Source organism: Aplidium turbinatum, chromosome 2, assembly GCF_918807975.1.
Source record: "Aplidium turbinatum chromosome 2, kaAplTurb1.1, whole genome shotgun sequence".
Taxonomy (NCBI): Eukaryota; Metazoa; Chordata; class Ascidiacea; order Aplousobranchia; family Polyclinidae; genus Aplidium; species Aplidium turbinatum.
Window position 1 is genome coordinate 23,627,062 of NC_137473.1, and position 23,056 is coordinate 23,650,117.

General features: G+C 38.8%; 1 protein-coding gene across 1 annotated transcript; it reads left to right on the forward strand.

Moving 5' to 3' along the window:
• Positions 1-8,071: 8,071 nt before the first annotated feature.
• LOC145786789 (uncharacterized) lies at positions 8,072-14,213 on the forward strand. Its single transcript, XM_082598535.1, has 4 exons — positions 8,072-8,235; positions 13,225-13,411; positions 13,637-13,755; positions 14,035-14,213. The coding sequence occupies exons 1-3, from the start codon at positions 8,206-8,208 to the stop codon at positions 13,747-13,749; spliced, it is 330 nt and encodes a 109-aa protein (XP_082454661.1). The 5' UTR covers positions 8,072-8,205; the 3' UTR covers positions 13,750-13,755; positions 14,035-14,213.
• Positions 14,214-23,056: the final 8,843 nt, after the last annotated feature.

The following is a 23,056-nucleotide window of genomic DNA, read 5'->3' on the forward strand; positions in this document are numbered from 1 at the left end:
CGACCGCATCACGGAGAGGGGAAAAAATAATTGTGCTTTTTCTAATGTTTTGTTTATTCTTTTCGTCACTTTCGCTCACATGACACGCAAAAATAAACCTAAAGAAAAAAGCCTAGTGAAACTTTGAACATCAGAAAATAGTAGCGTTACGCGTTAGTGTAGAAGTTTTCCGACTCGTGCCCAGAGCATTGTGACGCAAGAAGCCACACGACCTCGTTCGGTGGAAGTTAATCAGTTATGCGGCGGATTATTTTTTTATTATTTATTTGCATCAGACACAAAAATTCCATAGAATTTAAATTTTTAACAATCATCATATTATCATCATCATCATTTTTAGTAGCTACACGGCGTCAAGCGCACGTGGTTGGTCTGATGAAAGCCTTTCAGAGTGACTTCGCTGAAATTTTAAAAAGCCTAAACCGTATCTATGGTTCTCAAATGGCGAAGACTTATCAAGATAAAGGGATTAAGTATGACGATCGACGTTAAAACTGGTGTGTCCGCCGTAAGATTTAATTTGTCCGCCGAGATAGCTGCTCAGACCGGACACGTTTGTCCGCCGTCAACAAAAACGAATTTCGAGGCCTGCAATGCATCTAAGTTCTAAGACATAATACAAACTAAGACAAATAGAATGTTCCTGGATCCAGTATCAGAACTTTTGAACACTTTTTGCAAGCAATAATGCAATTTTAATGTTAGTGGCTATATGAATACAGACACAAGAGTAAAACTTATAGCCTGAACTCACTGGGCTAATTGTTATAGTAACTAATGCGGTAGTTGCGCTAGGCCTATAGCCTGGTAACTGGGAGCTGAGCTTATCAGCTAGGCTATTAAATTAACCAAACACATTCGTACAGCTTCCCTGTTCTTTCACAAGACAGCCCCAATAACACTGTCGCAGGGTTGCCAGATTCAAAATAGCTTTGCCTGCCAAATGTTTCATAAAAACTGCCAAATTTTTCAGGGTTTCAAAAAAGCTGCCAAAAAAATGCCACAAAATACAGAAAATTTTTGAGATCCATTACAAATGTGTTTTATATCTGGCATCAAGTCTTGATTGAGCAGTTTCTGCTGCGGTAAAGTATGCGGTAAGCTCATTACAGTTGGTTGATACGGTAAGTTCTAAAGAACTTTCCCTCTCACAAGCCATCTTGTAGTGCATGTTTTTATAAATGGATGTGGAGCTGTTCTGGCATCCGATGAGTTTTCACAAACATTCACAATCTTAAACAACTGTATGAAAATTTTGCGGCGCAATCCGCAAATATTCTATTTGAATAAGCTTAACTGAAGATGATCTAGCTAACTATCACGATTTCTTTCTATCTCTTACCAGGAAAAAGACTTGGAAAGGTTCAATGACGTAGTTTAATGGGTATAACCGAAAAGTAGTCAGTTAAATGATCGGATAGTTCTACCGGTAAAATGATAATGAAAACTCTTGAAGGACTTTAACGAACGGCTTCTCTTCTTACTCTAATTTCGAACACAATTTATATCAGCACCAATTCTCATCTACTTGTATTCAATTACTTCAAGTCTCAATCACCAATAATTTCTGCACCAACTACCAATCCACAACTCATAACACAACTCTCATAATCAACTCATAATAATGATCTCAACAATTTCAGTGCATCGGCGCGCAAGATGACCCATCTTCTCAGGCCCGCAACCAGGGGGGGGCATTGGGGGCATTTGCCCCCCCCGAAATTTTTTGAAAAAATTTTAAGCGTTCTATGCAGTATGAAATGTACTATGAATAGTACGTCGTACACGTAAAGCCATACTATCGAAACCGAAAGTAGGCTACGCTGGTTGGAAGCCATGCTAACGATTTTGTTCGATAAACTATAGGCTGGCATCCTCATTATCTGTTACTCAAATTCCAGGCGCGGAATTGATGTTAAACAAAATTGCGAAATCAAGTAGAAAGTTAGACATTATGCTCTAAATTAAAATGTCATTTTGCATTTGCAAAGTCAACTTCTTTGGGCCTACAAACATAAAAGCTTGTTGAGCCAACAAAATGTTTCAGGATTGTAATTTGTAATTACCGTGTTGAGTTTATTCATATGTACGGTATCTGTTTGTTTATGTTGATGTAAATATATGTTATTGATTAATTTATGACTCCAGTCGTGCCAATGCAGTTCGTAGCCTACAGATGTTGTATTTTATTTGTAATCGACTGAACACATTACTGTATTATCGTAATTTTCTTCCTTGGGTAGTCATAGCTAAATGAGAAAAGGTTACAAAGGCTAGTTTCCTTTAATGCTGTACTAAACAAAAACGTGATTGACATAAGTTATGACCATTGAACCGTAACATGGTAGTGTCACACATAGGCGTAGCCAGGGGGGGGGGGGCGAAAGGGGCCATGCCCCCCCCCAAATTTTCAAAGTTTGAGTTCCGAAGTTGAACCCTTTGTTGAAATATATAATATAATTTGTAGAAATTTATATCGTTTTTCAAGACATCTGGCTATTAACACCCCCAGGACTTGTTTTAGGCACACAGAAAGACACTAATAAATTTTGTAAATCGTAAATCGCGCAAAATTTACGCGATTTACGCTTCTTTTAACTAATCTGTTGAAGCAATTTCAGAATCGCTTAGGCTACCGTACTCTGTTGGGTTTTTGTGTAGCTGAGTTTTTTGTGTTCTCTAATTTTAGCCGCAGTTTTTGCCCGTTCGTGTTTAACAGCTACCTTTAATAAATTAATAGCTGTTTATGTGCTAATAAATTTGATACAAATATTACCCTGAAAGTGTTTCCAGAAAGCGCTATAATCCATTATTTGAGAATAATTTTGCAAAAATTTTCCGGGGGAGCATGCCCCCGGACCCCCATAGAATACGCATGCCTTCGGCACGCTCTAACCCCTCACCAGCTTTATTGCTTCCCTTGCCCCACCAGGATACGTCACTGCACATCAGGTGGCAATGTTTTAAATCAAACACTTTGTTGTTCTCTTCAATTCATCAATTATTTGGCCGCCCCCAAATTTTTTTTCTGGCTATGCCACTGGTGTCACGCACTCTTGTCCCTTATCAATGGGCGTGGACATTAACATAAAAATGTCACAATGCATCATTTTAATGTTTGTTCTTTGATAAAAATTAAATGCCCCCCCCGAAAATATTTGCTGGTTGCGGGCCTGCATCTTCTTACATTGGAAACACTTCCTCTCCGGACAGTCCTTGGCCAGATGACCTTCTCTGTGACAGTTGTAGCAAGCCTTTTCATTAAAAGGGCAACTCCTGGCTATGTGTCCATTCTCTCCACATCGGTAGCAGTGGTTGTCATGGCAACGTCTGTTTTCCGAATGTCCGCCGTCAGCAACGCACTCCCTGGCGAAGTGTCCGCGTCTACCGCATCTATAACAAACTCCAAATGGTCGTCGCCTGCCTCCTCTCCTCGGTTCTTCGCGCTTGTAGTATCCGTGATCGTGAGATTGTCGCTGATTATCTGCAGAACAATCTCGAGCAAAGTGACCATTCTTGCCACAAGAATAACAAGTAACTTCAGAATCTCTCTCAATAACATTTCCGATTATAAGATCAACTAAAGGATTTTGTAAACATAATGCTTTCACAGTCCCACTACAATACGGAGTTTCGATATATATCCTCCCCAGCAAACATTGATTGCTGGGCCAGCGTTGGCTATATGCTGGGTATGTTGGCACAAGGCTGGCAATTTTGTTCAACATTTTGCCAACATTGCTAACATTACGCCAACAATTTCAATACTTCTTATTATGCGTTCAAAAAGGTCTTAAAGATTTTATTTCAGGTTTATTTGTTTTAATCTTTAAAAATACTAACACAAACCTCTTTTCATGTGGTATTGCTTCAAAACACAGTTGTGTGATTGGCTAACATCGGTCAGAAGCATTGCCAGCGTTGTGCCAATTCATAACAATTTCGGTGTTTTCTTCAAAATTATGCAAATGTATACCATCATTTTGCTACAATTTTACATTTTAATAATAGGCTATCAATGCTGTTATTATTTTCTGATACCGTACAAGTATAGTATGAATATTTAAGACCAGCGTTGGTCAGAAGGGTAGCCAACAGTTTGCCAACAAAGTAGTTTCATTTTAGTTTGTTTATGCCAAACTGAGCTGAGGTCTAGAAAAAGGTAGGAGCAACAAAACGCGAACGCGATAACGTGCTTGATACCCAAACAGTTTAAACTTTCCATTAGCCCTACACGCAGTGATGTACGCGCATACAAAAAATATTGACGCCGTCAGCGCAAACGCAAACGTTCGAAAAACTATACGCCGCATGCATCAACGCAACTTGTAAAAAAAGTTGGCGGCGTCAGCGTTAGCGCATACTCTAGCGTAAACTCATTTTGTTTGCTAGGTGCCAAACATTCACACGGTATAAACCACTCGAAACAACACACTTTTCAAGCCACTTCGCGTTTTCTCGTTACAAGAAATTATTTTTTTGGCCAGAAGGCACATCTGGCATTGAAAATATAAGTTTTTGCCTTTCGAAGAAGAGAGCTTAAAATACTTTTTCATGTAGGGCCATGGATTTGTATTATCATGCTCCATTTCACTTGGAGATTAGTGTTACCGTAAGTTATTCCCTGAATACAATAGTGTAGTGTAAGAAACTGTATAGCATATGCCTATCAAGAAAATTCTAGTATTATACTAACTGTCGCTCCTAGTAGCCTAATATAGCCTACTAACTGTCGCTTCCTAAAAATCCATAAAAAACACTATTTTTAAAATGATTCCGTTTGAATAAGACTAATGTTGCTTTTAATGCCATGATTCTCTCAGTAAGCTCTATGCTTTTTTCTGATTAAGATTTTTAAAAAGTGGGTTAATGGAAGACAAAACTGCCAGACACAAGCAAGTTTAGATTCTGAACTGCACAACTCTTTGTTATTAGCATTCAGGGATAGTTAGCATTACTTATAGTGTTATTAGCAGTAGGCTACTCAAAAGCCTCTCACATTTGGCCCCTGGATGCATGTTTTGCTAAACTACTCATCAAGTTACAAAATATATATAATTACATACTTACGCAACAGAATGTATAAATTGTCAAGTAAAAATTACCTTAGCTTGATAGCCTACTGTATGTAGGCCTACACATTACTACGCTACATAGCCTACAACAGGAATACCCGGCAAAGGCAAAGTAATGTACTACATATAACATACAGAGTCCGCCCCGATAGCTCAATTGGTTAGCGCGTCACTTCTGGAACGAAGAAGCTTCAAGATCAATAGCGGCGCTGGTTCGACTCTCGGGGTGTGCGCTTGAGCAACGCACGTTAAGGGCTGCTCTCCATTCAGCGGCATCTAATGGATGGAATAATTCCCCGACAACAAGCCTTCAACAATCGAAAACTTCACTCTGTCAATCTCGGTGACCGGGCCTGCGCCAGTGATTCAAAGCCTCTACAAGTATGCGAAACTGCCAGGATTAAGCTCTGCAAGAAGCTTTCCCAGTCCGAGGATAAAGATTCAATCAATCAGAGTACAACATCATGCAAGCAATCACGGTCGGAGACCAACTATTTGAGTTTGTTTAGATACATAGGCTGCACTGCTCATTGCCTGAGAAGTTTCTGATTTGCCCCAAAATGCAAGACTTAACTAATATAAATTAAAGTGCTCACAATTGCTTACAAACGCCTTCAACACTGCTTGACTAAAAAAACTTCACACTACGAAGCCAAGTCATTGCTTACATTTTACATGGAGCGACATTACCAACCTACCTACTTGCTTGCTTACATTACATTCCTGTTCTGACCCGTAATTTACTAAGTAATTTCTCAGTAGGCCTAAGTTGTTTTAACTAATTCTTTCTTTTTTTCTGCAAGACTTCAGTCTCCACGTGGGACTCTAGCGTCAAAGGCAGTAGTGCGATATACAAACAAACTCCAGCTGACTGAACAATAGATGACACTGTGACACAACACTAGAACAATGGGCAATTGCAAGACGTCAACATTTCGCAGTTTGACAAAAAAATTGCAAACAACCACTGAGACATTAAAAAGTATGCGTTGACGCTATGCGCTAAAAAACCGCGAAAACTTTACGGCGCATCCTCAAGCGCAAACTATCCAAAAAAATGTGGCCGCAAGCGTTAGCGCAAACAAAAAGTCTACGCCGCAAGTATGCGGCGTAGAATTTGCGGCGCATACGTACATCTCTGCCTACACGTTTCCACAAAATAAACAATTGCAATGTCGGCTATAGCCTATGCTGGATGTGAGGGCACAAGATTGGCAATTATGTCCAACATGTTGCCAACAATACGCCAACAATTTCAATACTTCTTATTATGCGTTCAAAAAGGTCTCAAAGATTTAATTTCAGGTTTATTTGTTTTAATCTTTAAAAATACTAACACAAACCTCTTTTCATGTGGTATTGCTTCAAAACACAGTTGTGTGGTTGGCTAACATCGGTCAGAAGCATTGCCCGCGTTGTGCCAATGCATAAAAATTTCGGTGTTTTCTTTAAAATTATGCAAATGTATTGTATAGGCTACCATGATTTTGCTACAATTTTACATTTTTATAATAGGCTATCAATGCTGTTATTATTTTTTGATACGGTACCGTACAAGTATACTGTAGGCTACTATGAATATTTAAGACCAGGGTTGGTCAGAAGTGTAGCCAACAGTTTGCCAAGTTTGTTTATGCCAAACGGAGCAGAGGTCTAGAAAAAGGTAGGAGCAACAAAACGCGAACGCGATAACGTGCTTGATACCGAACCAGTTTAAAGTTTCCATTCGCCCAACACGTTTCTACAAAATAAACAATTGCAACGTTGGCTACTTCATTTCAGCTTCACTTGATTTATTCTTTGAAAATATTAATAGCCAACAATAAAATGACTCTTTAACTAAATGACTCATGTGGTTTAGTGGAAAAACACAGTTTCTTTAGCATACCGTATTCTTGTACCAACAACGCCATGATAAAAATTGTTTGTTCATAATCAATTGCTTCAGATAATTTAGTGCAATAAATGTCTTGTGATTCAGAGGACACTTCCAGAAAGTTTAGGCTTTGGCGCTTTCAATACCCAACTAGCATAATCCGTTCTTTTTACATTGATTCAACGTCTGCAAACGTTGGTAAGGTAACTAACAAGCGATAAACTTAAAAACGTGGTTGCTAATTCAAGTTGCCAGGTCTTCATTTTTTTCTTGTGTTCAACAAAAGCTTTTTTAATTTTCAAGTTTAGCTATACTAAAATGTGTTGTAATATTTTTGAAAACATTTTTTCTTTCAAGACTAACCTCAAAATTTGCGTGCAGTTCAAGAAAATTTAAAACAACTTGTAAGCTTAATCGAATTCACTTGTTGAGGTTTGGTAGCGCTCGACACAGCAGCATGATTGTGGTGATCATGTGATCATTGAGTTGCGGCTGCACTGCCGCCGCGCTGCTGACCTGTCTGCAGACGCTGAATCAATGTAAAAAAAAATCGATTGATACGCTATCACTTATTGATTGTGTTCTGAGAGCAGTCTCGCTCACTGTCTGATTTTAAACACGAGGATGAGATTCTCGTGTCGCCAACAAAGCGTCTTTACTTTAAATGTAGCAAAGCTTGCACAATAGGCCAGCTTCAGGAGCAGTCATGTTGCGTCGTAATCTCTCCTCAATTTCTTGAAGCGAGATTTCACAAAACGATTGCTACTTTTACTTTCAACGATCCGGCGAATCGTTTTTTCTCCTCCCGCGGTGCATAGAACAATACTGCAGGCACAATAATTGTTGTGAAAACTCCATTATGACGTCACTACTTAAACTTTGACTGGGCAATATGACGCGTTGAAGTGAAATAGGCAACAAAGCTTTAGAATGCGGCGATGTGTTATATCAACGTGAGGAGATGCAATTTAGTAGAAGAACTTGGTTTGTTTTGATGAAGGAAGACAAAGGCCATGACTTAATCCTTTGCTAAAGGGATTATGACGTCACTCGATTCACTTCGACTGTTCAAGCATGGTGGTTGTGCGCAATACACAACTAATTAGCCTACGTGGAAAGCCGAAAGCACAATGCTCATGTGAACAGCGCTAAGAGGAATTTTCGCTTCTTGCATCGAAAATATAAAAAATCGAATTCAATTGAGATATTACGGCCGAAAAAAGTTTTAGAAATGATCAAAATGAAACTATAGGAATGACTTACGACAATGTTTATGAAAACCTGGTAAGTGAATGTCTTTTATTCATTGAACCTGAAATGATTGTGTAAAGTCGTTTTTGTCACTAGGCTACGTTTACACAATTTAAAGAAAGTTATAAAACTCAATTTAGAGAATGTTATAAAACTCAATGACCAATGGAAAACTTTCATATGAAATATTCTCGTGACAAATTTAGTGCCAGTGCTCCTAGATGAGTGCTAAGAAGATATCAGCAAAGTAGCAGAGCTTGTGATGTCCCACAACATGTGTAGGGTTTTGCTCAATCTTTGATTTTGCTGCTCCGGCAGTGTTTGCCTGACTGCTTAAATGTGTTTGTATTTTTATGTCGTGTGGATAGGTCTGTGATGGTTGTAGAGTATTTGCGAATGTAGCTTTCATTGCCGTCAACTGAATAATAATAACATGTTTTATTTTGCGCCCATTGCGACAACAATGTTGTCATAGCCTACAGTCATATGTCATAGCCTACAGTAGCCTACACTCAGGGCCGTTGACAGGATTTCTCGGGCCCGGTACCAATTTATTTTCGGGCCCCCTTCGACTATGTTATGAAAATAAAGGTTGTGTACAAACTTTTATTGATGTCGTTTAAGCATGGTCATTTAACAAATCTTGCGCAATCTTAAAATTTTTTGAACCGCAAAACTTACTATCTCTATCTAGCGGTTACTTTTTTGAACTTTTATTTGTCACATAGCGCTAGAGTATTCTAGGCTTACCAGAAGAGAATTTACAGCAAAGGTAGTGCAGACAGTCAGAAAGTTTTCAATTTGATTTGGGAAAGGTGTTTGGGCCTCGATCAAGCCTTTGCTGATTGCTGCAATCTGAAAAGCGGTTTTGTGCAGTTTTTAGTGCAGCACAATGCAATTTTTAGTGCAGAAACAGGGATAGCAATCTTCTTACCTGTGACATTTCAGTTTGAGTTTAAACAAATATTAACCTGTTTATTTTGAAATTCGTGTTTCGGGTAATATTCATGGTTAGGGAAATCACTATACTAGACTAAACTAAAATCTTATTTTACTGTTTGGTGGCTGAAGTGGCTATTTGACCACCAGAAAGCTGAAGTGCAGTGCTGTGTTAAGCCCTTTGTGGGCCCCCGGGGCAAAAAAGATTTTGAGCCCCTTATTGGCAAGCAGACTTATGATAATATAGTGTGTATGTTAACTGCACTGATATGGAAAGGTGGTTCACTTCACTAGATTTTCTCACCAGTTGAGAAAACAATACAAATATAAATAAGAGCAAACACAGGTCTATCAAGTCATAGCTACACCTTTGCTTGCAATGAAAGCCAAAAGTGTTAACGATTTCTAAACATACTGGCAACGGTCATGAAGCGTATGAGTCATTCAACCCAGATCTTATATCACACAGTAGAAGCTGGTATCAAAATTTGACATGCTTATCACATTGAGTTCATACAATTTTTTATATCGGACAAGAATTGACAAAATTATGAGAATTTTAAATTGGTTACCTACATTTGGAAGCAATTTTTTCCAAAAATTACAATTGGCATTTGAAATTTCACTAACTTATTATTTTTAAATGTATAGCCATAACATAGCAAAACAGTTTAGAAGTGCAAAAAAAAGTGAATTCACAAATGCTTTAACAAACAACATTTTAACACTTTCACCAAGTGGTAATTATGTTTTGCCTTATAGGATCGCCGAGGTGGAGGCTGACTTGGTGACCTCATAAGGTCTTTCGCTTCTTTCCTATTTCACTTTTATGTAATGTACCAGTGCATTTGATGTGATATTTTGTGAAAAAAATAAACCAGTGATTGATTGATTAAACCACTCACCTATACAATGCTTTCAAAAAGCTAACAAGTACCCAATCAAAATGCTAACATGAAAACTCAAGTGTACTCAAATGTGCATAATCAGGAACTTAAGTACGATAAAAACAATAGTTACCAATTTAGTGATATACTTTCAATTCACAACAGAACAGTGTTAATTTATAACAGCACAGAATGGCGTACAAGCCGTACGGCGTACATGGTATATTAACTACTCACACAAGATACACTATTATTAGAAACCTGTTGTTAATCATGCTATATTTCATTAAAACATTTTTTTTATTAATTGCTTTATTTTTGGAACATTGTGGTTGTTGAATTTAAGAAGCACAATTATTATGAGCAGCAGTTGCTGTAATCTAACTGTTGAATTAACTTTTCTACATGTAATTATTTTTTCATATGCAAACACCATTGGTCATGCTAAAAACAGTTGTTATTGAAATGGTGCATGAGTGCTGACTTATGTAGATGAAGTTTAATAACTTCATCACATGTTGCAACTACTTCACAGGAATCACAGCATACATAAGAAAATTACTCTGATCTTTAACAAAACGGAGCAATATTTACAGTGTAACACTAGTTAATAGGTTTCTAGGTAAGGTCTAACAGCTTCATCACTCACTGACAACTTTGCAGTACTCAGAAAGCCTTCATAGGTTACTGGTGCTTAATGAAATGTTATATGATAATGCTTACTGCACATTGCACAATACCGGCTAACTACTACCTAGTTAAACTTTTATAACTTCATAAACAATCATCAACCCAGCAGTGTACAGAACACAGCAGAAATACAACTAATAGTAAACACAGGTCTATCAAGTTATAGCTTCATCTTTGCTTGGAATGAAAGAAATGAAACATAAGCAGCAACGATTTGAAATCACAAACAAAATACTGGCAACTGTCATAAAATACTTATTATACTGGTTACACTTGCTGATAGCTACCTCTGTAAAGTCAGGGATATTTATAATTGCGGGATTGTAAATGCTAAAAATGAAATGCTAATTAATCTATGAGAAATGCTATTTTTTTTACTGTTCACAATTTTTTAGCAATAAACAAAATATGACTGCACAAATGGAATAGGCTACAAATAAGACAAACATTTTTATGGCCTACAGTTAAAGGCAGGTTAATTGAATATAATATATACCTATTACATTACTCAATGTTCGCTTATTACTTGCTGACCTTTGACTTTGAGGTCAGTTTTTGAATTGTTTGTCTTACTTTTGGTGGTCGTTCTTAAGCTTGTGGCCTGCTGATCACTTTATCTGGTTCTTAGTCACAGCAATTAAAGACATGGGTAAAGATCGCATTAAATGCTTCATGGTTTCTGGTACATTCAAGGTTTAACATTTGGCTCAACATAACTTTTGAAAAAAAAAAACTATGCAAAGAGCTTGGAAAAAAATATTCCCTTGTTTGGAACATCTGCAAAACTTTTACAGCACGTCTGCACCATTGCTAATCATAGTAAACGAATGTATTCCAATTGCAATAATGGCAAAGCAAAGTTTGCTAGGTTCTGACAAACCTTCATGTTCAGCCATTTCAAAGAATTCCTCTTTGAGAGTTTTGTTTATCTGAAATGTTCAAAGCAAGAATGTCGGTAGTTCAAACAAGACATCTTCTTTATGAAATGCTGAATGAAATCTTGGTACATAGCAAGGTTACACCATTCTAGAACTAGATTACCAGTTGTAAACCAGTAACATTCACTTTGAAGTAAAGCTTAAGAAAACAAAACACCCTGTAAAACCAAAACGTTAAGCTAAGTGCAACAGCCTTAATGCAGCTTCTGACACTTCAAAAAATACTTTTACCTTGCAAGTTATACCGGTAGATGTAGAAAAAATATTTTATTGTTAAATGGGATATCAATAGACCAACCATACTTTAAGCTAGTCCAGTATTACAAAAAGTATTTTATGTGTCTTGTTTACTTATTGGCAGACTTCAAAATCAATCGTACCTGACTCTTAAAGTTTATGCTAACGAGAAGCTAACCTACTAAACATGAACGCTTTCACCTTATGCTAAAGAAAGGTTTCAATCTATGCTTTTGCAAAATTTAGACAAGGCATTGCAATTAAGATATGCAAATGTCTTATATAATTTGCCCATTTATGACAATCATTTTAAAATGAGCTGTCTACTTTGTGGTTTAACCTATAACAGTAGTACACAAAGTATGGTGACCCTACCACTACCAGTGTATAAAGCGGTTTCAGTTCAACAGTTGCCAATTCCAAAGTTTTACCACAAAATACGAAAAAATAAACAACCAAAATAATTAAAACACATTCTTAAACACACCTTTGTAGGAATTGGGCCTGTCTTGATTTCAAGTATTCAATTGCAACCAACCTGTTTTATTTCAAATGCAGGTAATTTTACTAATGTTGTCACATTTTAACTTAAGATAATGTGGTTTTTAGAGATGTTTTGGTATAAGGGCCCAGCATCTCATTGGTACCGAGCCTAAATTATCTTGTCAATGAACAAGTAGGCTACACGCAGTAAACTTTAACAACTAAAAAACAGATTGTTACTGAAACGCAAAAGTCAATTACCTGTGGGCCCCCTGAAATTCTATCACAAAATAACGACCAAGATAATGTGGTGATTTTAGAGATATTTTGATATAAGGGCCCAGGCCCAGCATCTCATTGGTACCGGACCTAAATTATCTTCTCAATGGAAGTACACACAGTAAACTTTAGCAGCTAAAAAACAGGTTGTCACTGACACGCAAAAGTCTATTACTAGTAGGCCCCCTGAGATGGTGGGCCCAGTACCCAGAAGGGGGCCCGGTACTTTACCATCTGACGGCTAAAATAGCAGTTTTAACCTCTGATGGCAATTCCTTCAGATCTGATTATTAAGATCTTGATTATGTTTGAAGTCGCGGGGAATTTTTAAAATCCGGGCCCCTCAAATATTCCGGGCCCGGGTCCAAAAGTACCACCTAGACCCCCCTGTCAACGCCCCTGCCTACACTGCGACCTACATACGCAACACAACAGACGACTGGAATCCCAAAATAAACTTTAAACGTTGGCTGTCATTTGTAACAGTCGAAAATTTCTGTAACAAGTGCTGAAGCTTTTTAATATGATGGATGAAACCCCTGTCATTACATTCGATTTACATTTTGCAGGTGGCAAATTTAAGTCAAGTTGTTGGCAAAAATGCAAGCGATTGTATCAGTGGATTTATTCAAACTATTATTATCGAACACAACACAGTTCAAGTCATGTCGAGAAAAAAGAAAGAAAAAAAAAACGTCGTAAAGTTTAAGCAATCGTTTGATTGTTTAAAAAAGAATCTGAAAAAGGTTGTTCTTGGTGAGTACGGATAAATGTTTCTACTACGACTAAATGATTATGTCATAACTATGCCATTTTGTTCTTTTGATTAATGTATGATGTAATTGTGAAGAGTATTGAGTAATGTATGAAAATGTTTTAGTGGTGTACTCGCATTGATGTGAACAACGAACATGGTGGTTAGTAGGCTATGTCAGCATTTATATACTGATTTAACACTTCTTTTTTTACTTTCATGATTAGACATGGTGATGGCGCACGACAAAGCTGCTGCCGTGCAGCAAATTGATGAAGAGTTTCAAAGTGATTTCGAAATTGGAAGGACAGGCAAGGTGGCCGAAAACGGCAAAAACTAACTTTTGGTGAGCTTGTTATATGTTTGAAAGACAACAGCGAATGTGTTGCTTTAGTTGTTGAATAACTACTGTACACGCAATTAGAATGTATTGGAACTTACTTATCGCTCTGCGTGGCGCAGAATCGAATGATAAGTTTTTTGTCACGCACGTTGGGGAGAGGGATATTACATTGATATTGCAGATTGTCAATTAACTTCGTATTATCCTGGACGAAAACTGATCAAAATCCTACACTGTTGCCAAACAGCCCTCTTGAATTAAATATTTTTGTTTCATTTGCAGGAATTCACAATGATAAAGATACACAAGAAAAAGCTGCTGATGTGCAATGAATCTCCATCTATCAATACGATTTGATGTGGCTTGTTTCTAATAAATGTGAAAATATACGAAGCTCGGCTGTTACTTTGCTTTGTCACAAAGGGAGTAGTGTTGCTTATAAATCCGTGTTGCTGCTGTTCTTTCGCCCAAGGATTAGCTAGGTTCAACAATAAACTTTTGGTGATGAGCGAGGTTTAGGCAGTGATGTACGCGCATACAAAAAATATTGACGCCGTCAGCGCAAACGTTCGAAAAATTATACGCCGCATGCGTCAACGCAACTTGTAAAAAAAGTTGGCGGCGTTAGCGCATACTCTAGCGTAAACTCATTTTGTTTGCTAGGTGCCAAACATTCACACGGTATAAACCGCTCGAAACAACACACTTTTCAAGCCACTTCGCGTTTTCTCGTTACAAGAAATTATCTTTTTGGCCAGAAGGCACATCTGGCATTGAAAATATAAGTTTTTGCCTTTCGAAGAAGAGAGCTTAAAATACTTTTTCATGTAGGGCCATGGATTTGTATTATCATGCTCCATTTCACTTGGAGATTAGTGTTACCGTAAGTTATTCCCTGAATACAATAGTGTAGTGTAAGAAACTGTATAGCATATGCCTATCAAGAAAATTCTAGTATTATACTAACTGTCGCTCCTAGTAGCCTAATATAGCCTACTAACTGTCGCTTCCTAAAAATCCATTATAAAAAACACTATTTTTAAAATGATTCCGTTTGAATAAGACTAATGTTGCTTTTAATGCCATGATTCTCTCAGTAAGCTCTATGCTTTTTTCTGATTAAGATTTTTAAAAAGTGGGTTAATGGAAGACAAAACTGCCAGACACAAGCAAGTTTAGATTCTGAACTGCACAACTCTTTGTTATTAGCATTCAGGGATAGTTAGCATTACTTATAGTGTTATTAGCAGTAGGCTACTCAAAAGCCTCTCACATTTGGCCCCTGGATGCATGTTTTGCTAAACTGCTCATCAAGTTACAAAATATATATAATTACATACTTACGCAACAGAATGTATAAATTGTCAAGTAAAAATTACCTTAGCTTGATAGCCTACTGTATGTAGGCCTACACATTACTACGCTACATAGCCTACAACAGGAATAACCGGCAAAGGCAAAGTAATGTACTACATATAACATACAGAGTCCGCCCCGATAGCTCAATTGGTTAGCGCGTCACTTCTGGAACGAAGAAGCTTCAAGATCAATAGCGGCGCTGGTTCGACTCTCGGGGTGTGCGCTTGAGCAACGCACGTTAAGGGCTGCTCTCCATTCAGCGGCATCTAATGGATGGAATAATTCCCCGACAACAAGCCTTCAACAATCGAAAACTTCACTCTGTCAATCTCGGTGACCGGGCCTGCGCCAGTGATTCAAAGCCTCTACAAGTATGCGAAACTGCCAGGATTAAGCTCTGCAAGAAGCTTTCCCAGTCCGAGGATAAAGATTCAATCAATCAGAGTACAACATCATGCAAGCAATCACGGTCGGAGACCAACTATTTGAGTTTGTTTAGATACATAGGCTGCACTGCTCATTGCCTGAGAAGTTTCTGATTTGCCCCAAAATGCAAGACTTAACTAATATAAATTAAAGTGCTCACAATTGCTTACAAACGCCTTCAACACTGCTTGACTAAAAAAACTTCACACTACGAAGCCAAGTCATTGTTTACATTTTACATGGAGCGACATTACCAACCTACCTACTTGCTTGCTTACATTACATTCCTGTTCTGACCCGTAATTTACTAAGTAATTTCTCAGTAGGCCTAAGTTGTTTTAACTAATTCTTTCTTTTTTTCTGCAAGACTTCAGTCTCCACATGGGACTCTAGCGTCAAAGGCAGTAGTGCGATATACAAACAAACTCCAGCTGACTGAACAATAGATGACACTGTGACACAACACTAGAACAATGGGCAATTGCAAGATGTCAACATTTCGCAGTTTGACAAAAAAAATTGCAAACAACCACTGAGACATTAAAAAGTATGCGTTGACGCTATGCGCTAAAAAACCGCGAAAACTTTACGGCGCATCCTCAAGCGCAAACTATCCAAAAAATGTGGCCGCAAGCGTTAGCGCAAACAAAAAGTCTACGCCGCAAGTATGCGGCGTAGAATTTGCGGCGCATACGTACATCTCTGGGTTTAGGTACAGAGACGTTTGGCAAATGTAGATGCCAATGTTGTTTAAATGTTTCATGCACCAGCTTGCTTCGCATGGCCAACCTTGGTTAAAGCGCGGGAATCACAATAGTCAATAGGTTAGATGAAGCAGCATCATGGTGCATAAAAGTCAACCAGAATTTAGGCGCCAGATGAAGCAAAATGGTGCACGAGCCATCTTGCCAACGTTGGCCAGATACAGATGCCAACGTTGGCAAGATGAAGCAAAATGGTGCATAAAACATTTTGCCAACGTTAGCAAGATACAGAAGCCAACGTTGGCTAGATGGAGAAGTTGACGTTCGCTAGATGCAGACGCCAACGGTGGCAAGATGCAGACGCCAACGCTGGTCAGATGCATCCAAATGGTGCATAAAACATTTTGCCAACAATGGCAAGATGCAGAAGCCAATGTTGGTCAGATGCAGAAGCCAACGTTGGCAAGATGCAGAAGCCAGCGTTGGCAATATGCAGACGCCAACGCTGGCCAGATGCATCCAAATGGTGCATAAAACATTTTGCCAACTTCGGCAAGATGCAGAAGCCAACTTCGGCAAGATGCAGAAGCCAACGTTGGCAAGATGCAGAAGCCAGCGTTGGTAAGATGCATAATCCAATGTTGGCAAGATGCAGAAGCCAACGGTGGCAAGATGCAGACGAATAATATACATACAACTTAACTACATCTGAAAAAATACAATGGTTAACTAAATCTATAAACAGAAAAGACAAAACTGCACAGTAGCCTACTTCTGACTAGCTCAAACTCAATGATATAGGCTCCACGAGAATCAAAGGTAACTGCATCAAAAGGTGTTAAACAGATCACATGATATTGATATGGTAGAAAGGCAAGGTGCGAAAAAACTAATTTTAAAATACAGAGAGCAAGAAAGACGAGCCGCAAGCATACAATTGTCTGTTCAAAAGTGGATTGTGACGTTTTCTGTACAAGGCTTCCAAGATCTTAGTTTGATACTCAGACCTGCCTCTGGACATGATCTCAAACTGCTTGATAGAAACGTTATTTTGGCATTCTGTACATAAAAAAATGTGATCTTTAATTGCGCTTTTCCGTATTTTTGTTTGATTATCTTTATCCTGCATTGTGGGAAAGCGGACTTGAGCGCTATGCATCGGTGTAGGCTACGCCTTCCGACTTACACATGACCCACGCTGCAGCCGACGGCAATGTCTGTTTCCGGTTGTCTACTCTACTTATGACTTAAATTTGATACTACCCATTGCTCGAAATCGATCACTGGGTAGAGGTAAAGTTTCTTGCCTGGGCAACAGCAAGTGCGGGTGGCTGGAGTCGAACATGCAGGCTCTCGACTGCGAGCCCAACGCGCTAACCACTCGGCCACTGCTGCCAATTCAAATTCAGGTGTTCCCCAGCTCTAGTCGATAAATGTCTTGTTGACATACCGATGTATGTCAGGCTTGCATCACGCAAATAACTGAATTTATAAACGACACTAGAACATAGAGCAAAGGGCGTAGGCGACTTCAGCTGAAAATATCTGCCTACTTTGAACGTTTTATATGCAGGGTAAATGTCACAATCAAATTTCTTTTTGACAATTTTAGCTAGATTTTTTGAAAATTTTACCGAATCTTTTCCCAAGAATGGTATATCAAAAAGTTGCTAAAATCGTCTTCTTCGGGTTTATCTTTCGGTTTCGTATCCAAAAAAGCTTTTAATATCTTATCAAAAAAGTATGACGGGTATCCATTTAAATGTAGCATATTTTTCAACTTGTTAGTTTCATTGTGTAACAAGTCTGTCGAGCAAACCGTCACTTTTCGAGCAAACCGTCACTTTACAAGTCCGTCACTTTTAAAACTAACCTGAAATTCAAAGTGTCAGATTTCTTTCCCCATACATTGCTACAAAGATTGGTTCTGCTAACATTGCCATTTTAGCTTGGTCTACCCAAACATCGCTCATTTCTGTGGATAAATCTTTCAGTTCATCAGATTTTTTCGCAAGGTTGAAAAAACTTGCTTATCCTTTTCCAAATGGAGCCGAAACAGTATCACAGCCGGACCATGCATGAATAAATAGAAGATGCTCACTGATTTTCTCCAGTGGTGGTGAAACAGTTTTCATGCTCCAGCCTCCATCCCTTTTTTGGAAAAACACAACATCTTGAAAATCTTTCCTCCAATGATAGAGTAACATGACAATGATGTCTGTGTCGTCGGCTACAACAATAGGATTTCGTCTGTTTGCAAAAAGATTGATCGCTGTTTCCACAACTTCAGTGTCAGCATCACCTTCAGTTAGTTACTTGCTGTCCATCTTTCTTGGCTCGACTCTCAGAAATCAGTTCAATAAATTGAGCTTTGTTGTGTTCATTCTATCATTCGAAAGAAAACGATCCTGTGGAGCTGTTGTGTCGTGCTTCACTGCACACGTGCTAATTGATGAGTGACGCTCTCCTCGATTGCCTTCAGGCTTCAGTACAGAATTGATAAACGCCACGTAATGATAAGACATGCGTTTTCGTTAGAAATTTAAATCTTAACTTAGCCTATGACAGTTCAATGAATCAAAAGTGAGCACTTTTGGATTACAGTTCTTTTGTGAAAGTGATTCAGCATAAAATTATCTTTCTAATTGGGTATAAAACATCAATTTTAGGTGATTTCGAATTTCTGGCCTACGGGAGCTGCTGCCATTATGGAAAATGGACAAAAAACTCACTATTCCCAAAGAGGAATCATCGGTTGACTGTCTCGTATATTACTATAAGACGTGTGTTACGGACAATTTTCACCAAATCAAACGTCATATAAAAACCGTTATGGTCTACTTAACCTAGCTGGCATCTTACGTCATGGAAATTGCTAGAAAATGTCCAAATATTGCACCATCGTTCGTAACGCCTGATGAAAAATTGCATCATCGACTTTCAACACCTGTTTGAATTGCGTGACAATGTCTTTCATTATTGCGTCACAGTTACTGTCTACGTGAGTTTGAGATATCGCAAATTATTCTAGTCATTCGTAAAATGGTTGCTTGAAAGTTGGAGGCATATTTAACTGTTTGCTTAGTGCTTGCTAGCTGGATAAAATTTCCGTCTTTCATCCAAGTAATCTATTCTGTAGTGACAAGTTTTAGTGGTGTACGGCGTTGCATTCCATTTTCGACAGCCAGGTGGCTAATTTTACAGAAATACAAATTTGAATAGACGTTTCAAAGGAGTGTTTCTTTTTCGGTCATTACATACAGACGAACGGATTCGGGAATCTTATGTTACAATTTTCCCACGAAGAGATTATGGTTTACCGCTGTGACCAAAAAATAAATAAAAGACGTGGCTTGTTAGCTGGTAGGCCAAGAAGCACTTAAAGTACATAAAAAATAAAAGACGTCGCTTGTTAGCTGGTAGGCCAAGAAGAACTTGAAGCAAGAAATAATAAAAGACTTTACTCTGTCTAGTGTTTGGTACTGAAGCAAAATAATTAAAGAAGATCTTGTTGGTTGGTAGTCTACAGAAGCAAAAGAAAATTAAAGACATTTCTTCTCAGTTGGTAGCCTACTGAAGAACCAAGCTAAAAATTAAAGGCGTTTCTTTGTTGGTTCTGAAGAAAAAACAACATTGACATTCATTGGCAAGAAAAAAGATTAAAGACAATCGATCTGTGCTTGAAGATTCAAGTGGACGAATCCAAGCAAGTTTTGTGGAACTTTAGGACTTCATACCCGTACAACTAAGGTATTGTGCATTTAAATTCTTTTTGTATTTTTACGGTCTTTGGAGTTAAGCTTTTTATAACTTAATTTTGTGTGTTTGTGTAACTTAATTTTTTTAATTGTTAAATTTAGCCCCAACATTTAATATGTCTACACCAGGGATATCTAAAGAAGGGGATACGAAGGCTTTTATTACGTGTGACAATAGAAGGGCTTTTGTTTATCGTAAATAATCTTTGTTTATCGTAAAATTACAATTGGCACCGATAGTAGTTTAATAAATCTTGTTATGATAACTTGCATTGCGCTATTAGAATCATTCCTGGATATTCACAGCATGCTCATAGTTGCTTGTTAATTCAACTACCCATATGCTGAGGCCGCCGCGAGAGCTGCTGAGGCCGCCGCAAAAGCCGAAGCTAGAGCTGCTGAGTTCGCACTCAAAGACGCTCAGTTGAGGGCTGAACAACGTAAAGAGGTAGTTTTAGCTGAATATCGATCAGAGTTGGGCTCCCGGCGTAGCTCTAAGAAAGGCTCTTCTAGGCATTCCAGAAGTGAACATCAATCGCAGTTAAATGAACATAACCTTTTCCAGACGCTTGTTCAATCTGTAAGTGGACCAGTGCAATTCACACGTTTACCAGCTGTTTCAGGAGGTCTCGGGGCCGCGGCTAAGGGTCTTCCGAATGCTGTAAAGCCAAGGTCTGCGAATTACAACCGAACTCCTCCCCCAGAGCGTACAGGTCACGGGGCCGCCATTAGCAGTAGTGCTTTGCCCCCTTCACAGTTTTCTGCACCGCTAGTGTTTGATCGCCCAGCTACACGTAATTTGGGTGGTTGTGAGAGGCGTATCGCGTCTCCTGATTTTAACTTGTGTAAGGAGCGTGATCGGGCTGTGCATGTGACTGAGCCCCCTCAGCCCCTTAAGGGATATAGCTTGTCTTCTCCCGCGAAATCGAGTTCTCAACAGCAGGATTGCTTTTTTGAATACCAAAATAGTAGGACGTTTTTCGATAAGGCGGCCTTGATTGGTTACGATGGTAATAATATGCCATTTATCTTCTTTAAAAATCGTATTACGGCCTTAATGGCAGCTTCGCCCTTTAAAGGAACTCGTTTGACTTTGTTACAAGCAGCTTGTGTTAGAACAGCTGCGCAAACGATTGCTAATTTGGTTTCCGACACTCCTGGCTTGTCAGAGGAAGACAGGATAGAAATGTCGTTAGCTCGCTTGTCCCAGCGTTTTGGAGTTCGTGAAGGTCTTTTCGCCGAACCGGAAATTAGAAAGTATCGATATGGTAGCAAATTGACTTCGATTTTTTCCAGTGATTTGAAAGAGTTTAAAGATGAATTGTCGCAGTGTCTGCTTTACGCGCAAGCTTATGGTCAGCGTGACAAATTGGAAGGACGTTTTGTTTTGGATTTGGCTAAGCGACTCCCGTTTGACGCTAAGCAGCGTTATCTTGACTTTTTAGGTGATCAGTATGGTGGTACTGATGAGCCTACTTTTCAGAGTTTGTTTGAATTTGTAGTACGGGAGGAAACGCGCAAGTCGACTGATTTTAGCATTATGCTAATGGGCGATTCTGGTGAGTCGCAGCATGTTAAAAAGTTTGGCAAAGGAAAATTGCCTTCATGTCCGGTTAGGCAGACGTCGGTAAAACCCCATGATAATGTGATTTCAGGGAGTTCGCAGTACTCGACTGCTGTTGGCGCACCGCGCGGTGGTGTGGCCAGACGTAGAGACATACCGGCATGTATTTATTGTTCGTCACGTGGTCAAGTTGAATATCATTTTTTGTCTAATTGTAAAGAATTTTTGCGCTTGACACCTAAAGATCGGAGAGATGTCATTGTGAAAGCTGGCGAATGCTTGAATTGTTTGCGCCAGCATATGGTTAGGGATTGCGTTCATGCAAACAACTGTCGTAAGTGTGGCCCTAGCAACGATAGGAAACACTATTTTCTTCTGCATGATTTTTATGTGACGTCACGTGATTCTCTGGAGTCGGTTGGGAAAGATGATGCTGGTGCCAGAGTTCCTGTGCGTAATGTTAAGATTGGAAATGTTAAAGCAGCTTTTAACCGCGTTACTGTTGCTCGTGTTTTGAATCCAATGACTGGCAAATCGAAGTTGGTGTATTGTCAGCATGATCCTGGTTCGCAGTTGACTTTTGTTTTGAGTGATTTGGTGTGCGAGCTTGGCGTTAAACTGTATGACAAAGCGTCGTTTAAAATGGATACTCTGGCTGGTCAGAAACCTACTTGTGCTGACCTTGTTAAACTCAACATTCAGTCGTTAGAGACGAATGAACTGTTTTGTGATATAACTTCGGTGGTTAACCCAGCTTGGGCTGACGATGTTAAAATTTTACCACATAAGCAGGATTTAAGTGGTTTTCATCATTTTCATGACGTGAATATGTTTCATTTGAATGATTGTAGTACTGTAGATGTACTGATTGGCAACGACAACGCTTATTTGATGTGGGCAAAAGAAGAGCGTGTTGGTGAGAATCGTAGTGAACCACATGCTTTGCTCACTCCTCTCGGCTGGTTGGCTTGTGGTGGTAAGTCACCCTTAGATGAAAGCGTTGCTAACGTGTGCAGAGTGCAGACGTCTTTAGAGTCGGATGTCATCTCTGGCTTTCAGCGTAAAATTGAGTCTCGTGATATGGAAATAGCAGACCTGAATAAAGTCATTCAGGATTTGACCTTGCAAAATGAAACCTGTAAATTGTCTCGCAATGACATTTTGGCTAGAGAACTTGTTGAACCGAATATTGAGTTGAAAGATGGTCGATTTGAGATATTTGTACCGTTGAAGGAAGATATTGATTTACCTAACAAATTTGTGTTGGCGTCAGATAGAGCTGCTGCTTTAAGGAAGAAGGCTTTAAAACAACCTGAACTTGGTGATTTTCTTACCGGCTCCATGAAAGATCTTAAATCTAATGGCTATATTGAGCGTGCTGGTAAAGCAGGAAATGTAAAGGGTTTTCAGTGGTATTTACCATACTTTGTGACGTCACAATTAAAAAAGCGCATTGCTTACGATGGCAAGTCTGAATTTCGAGGAACTTGTGT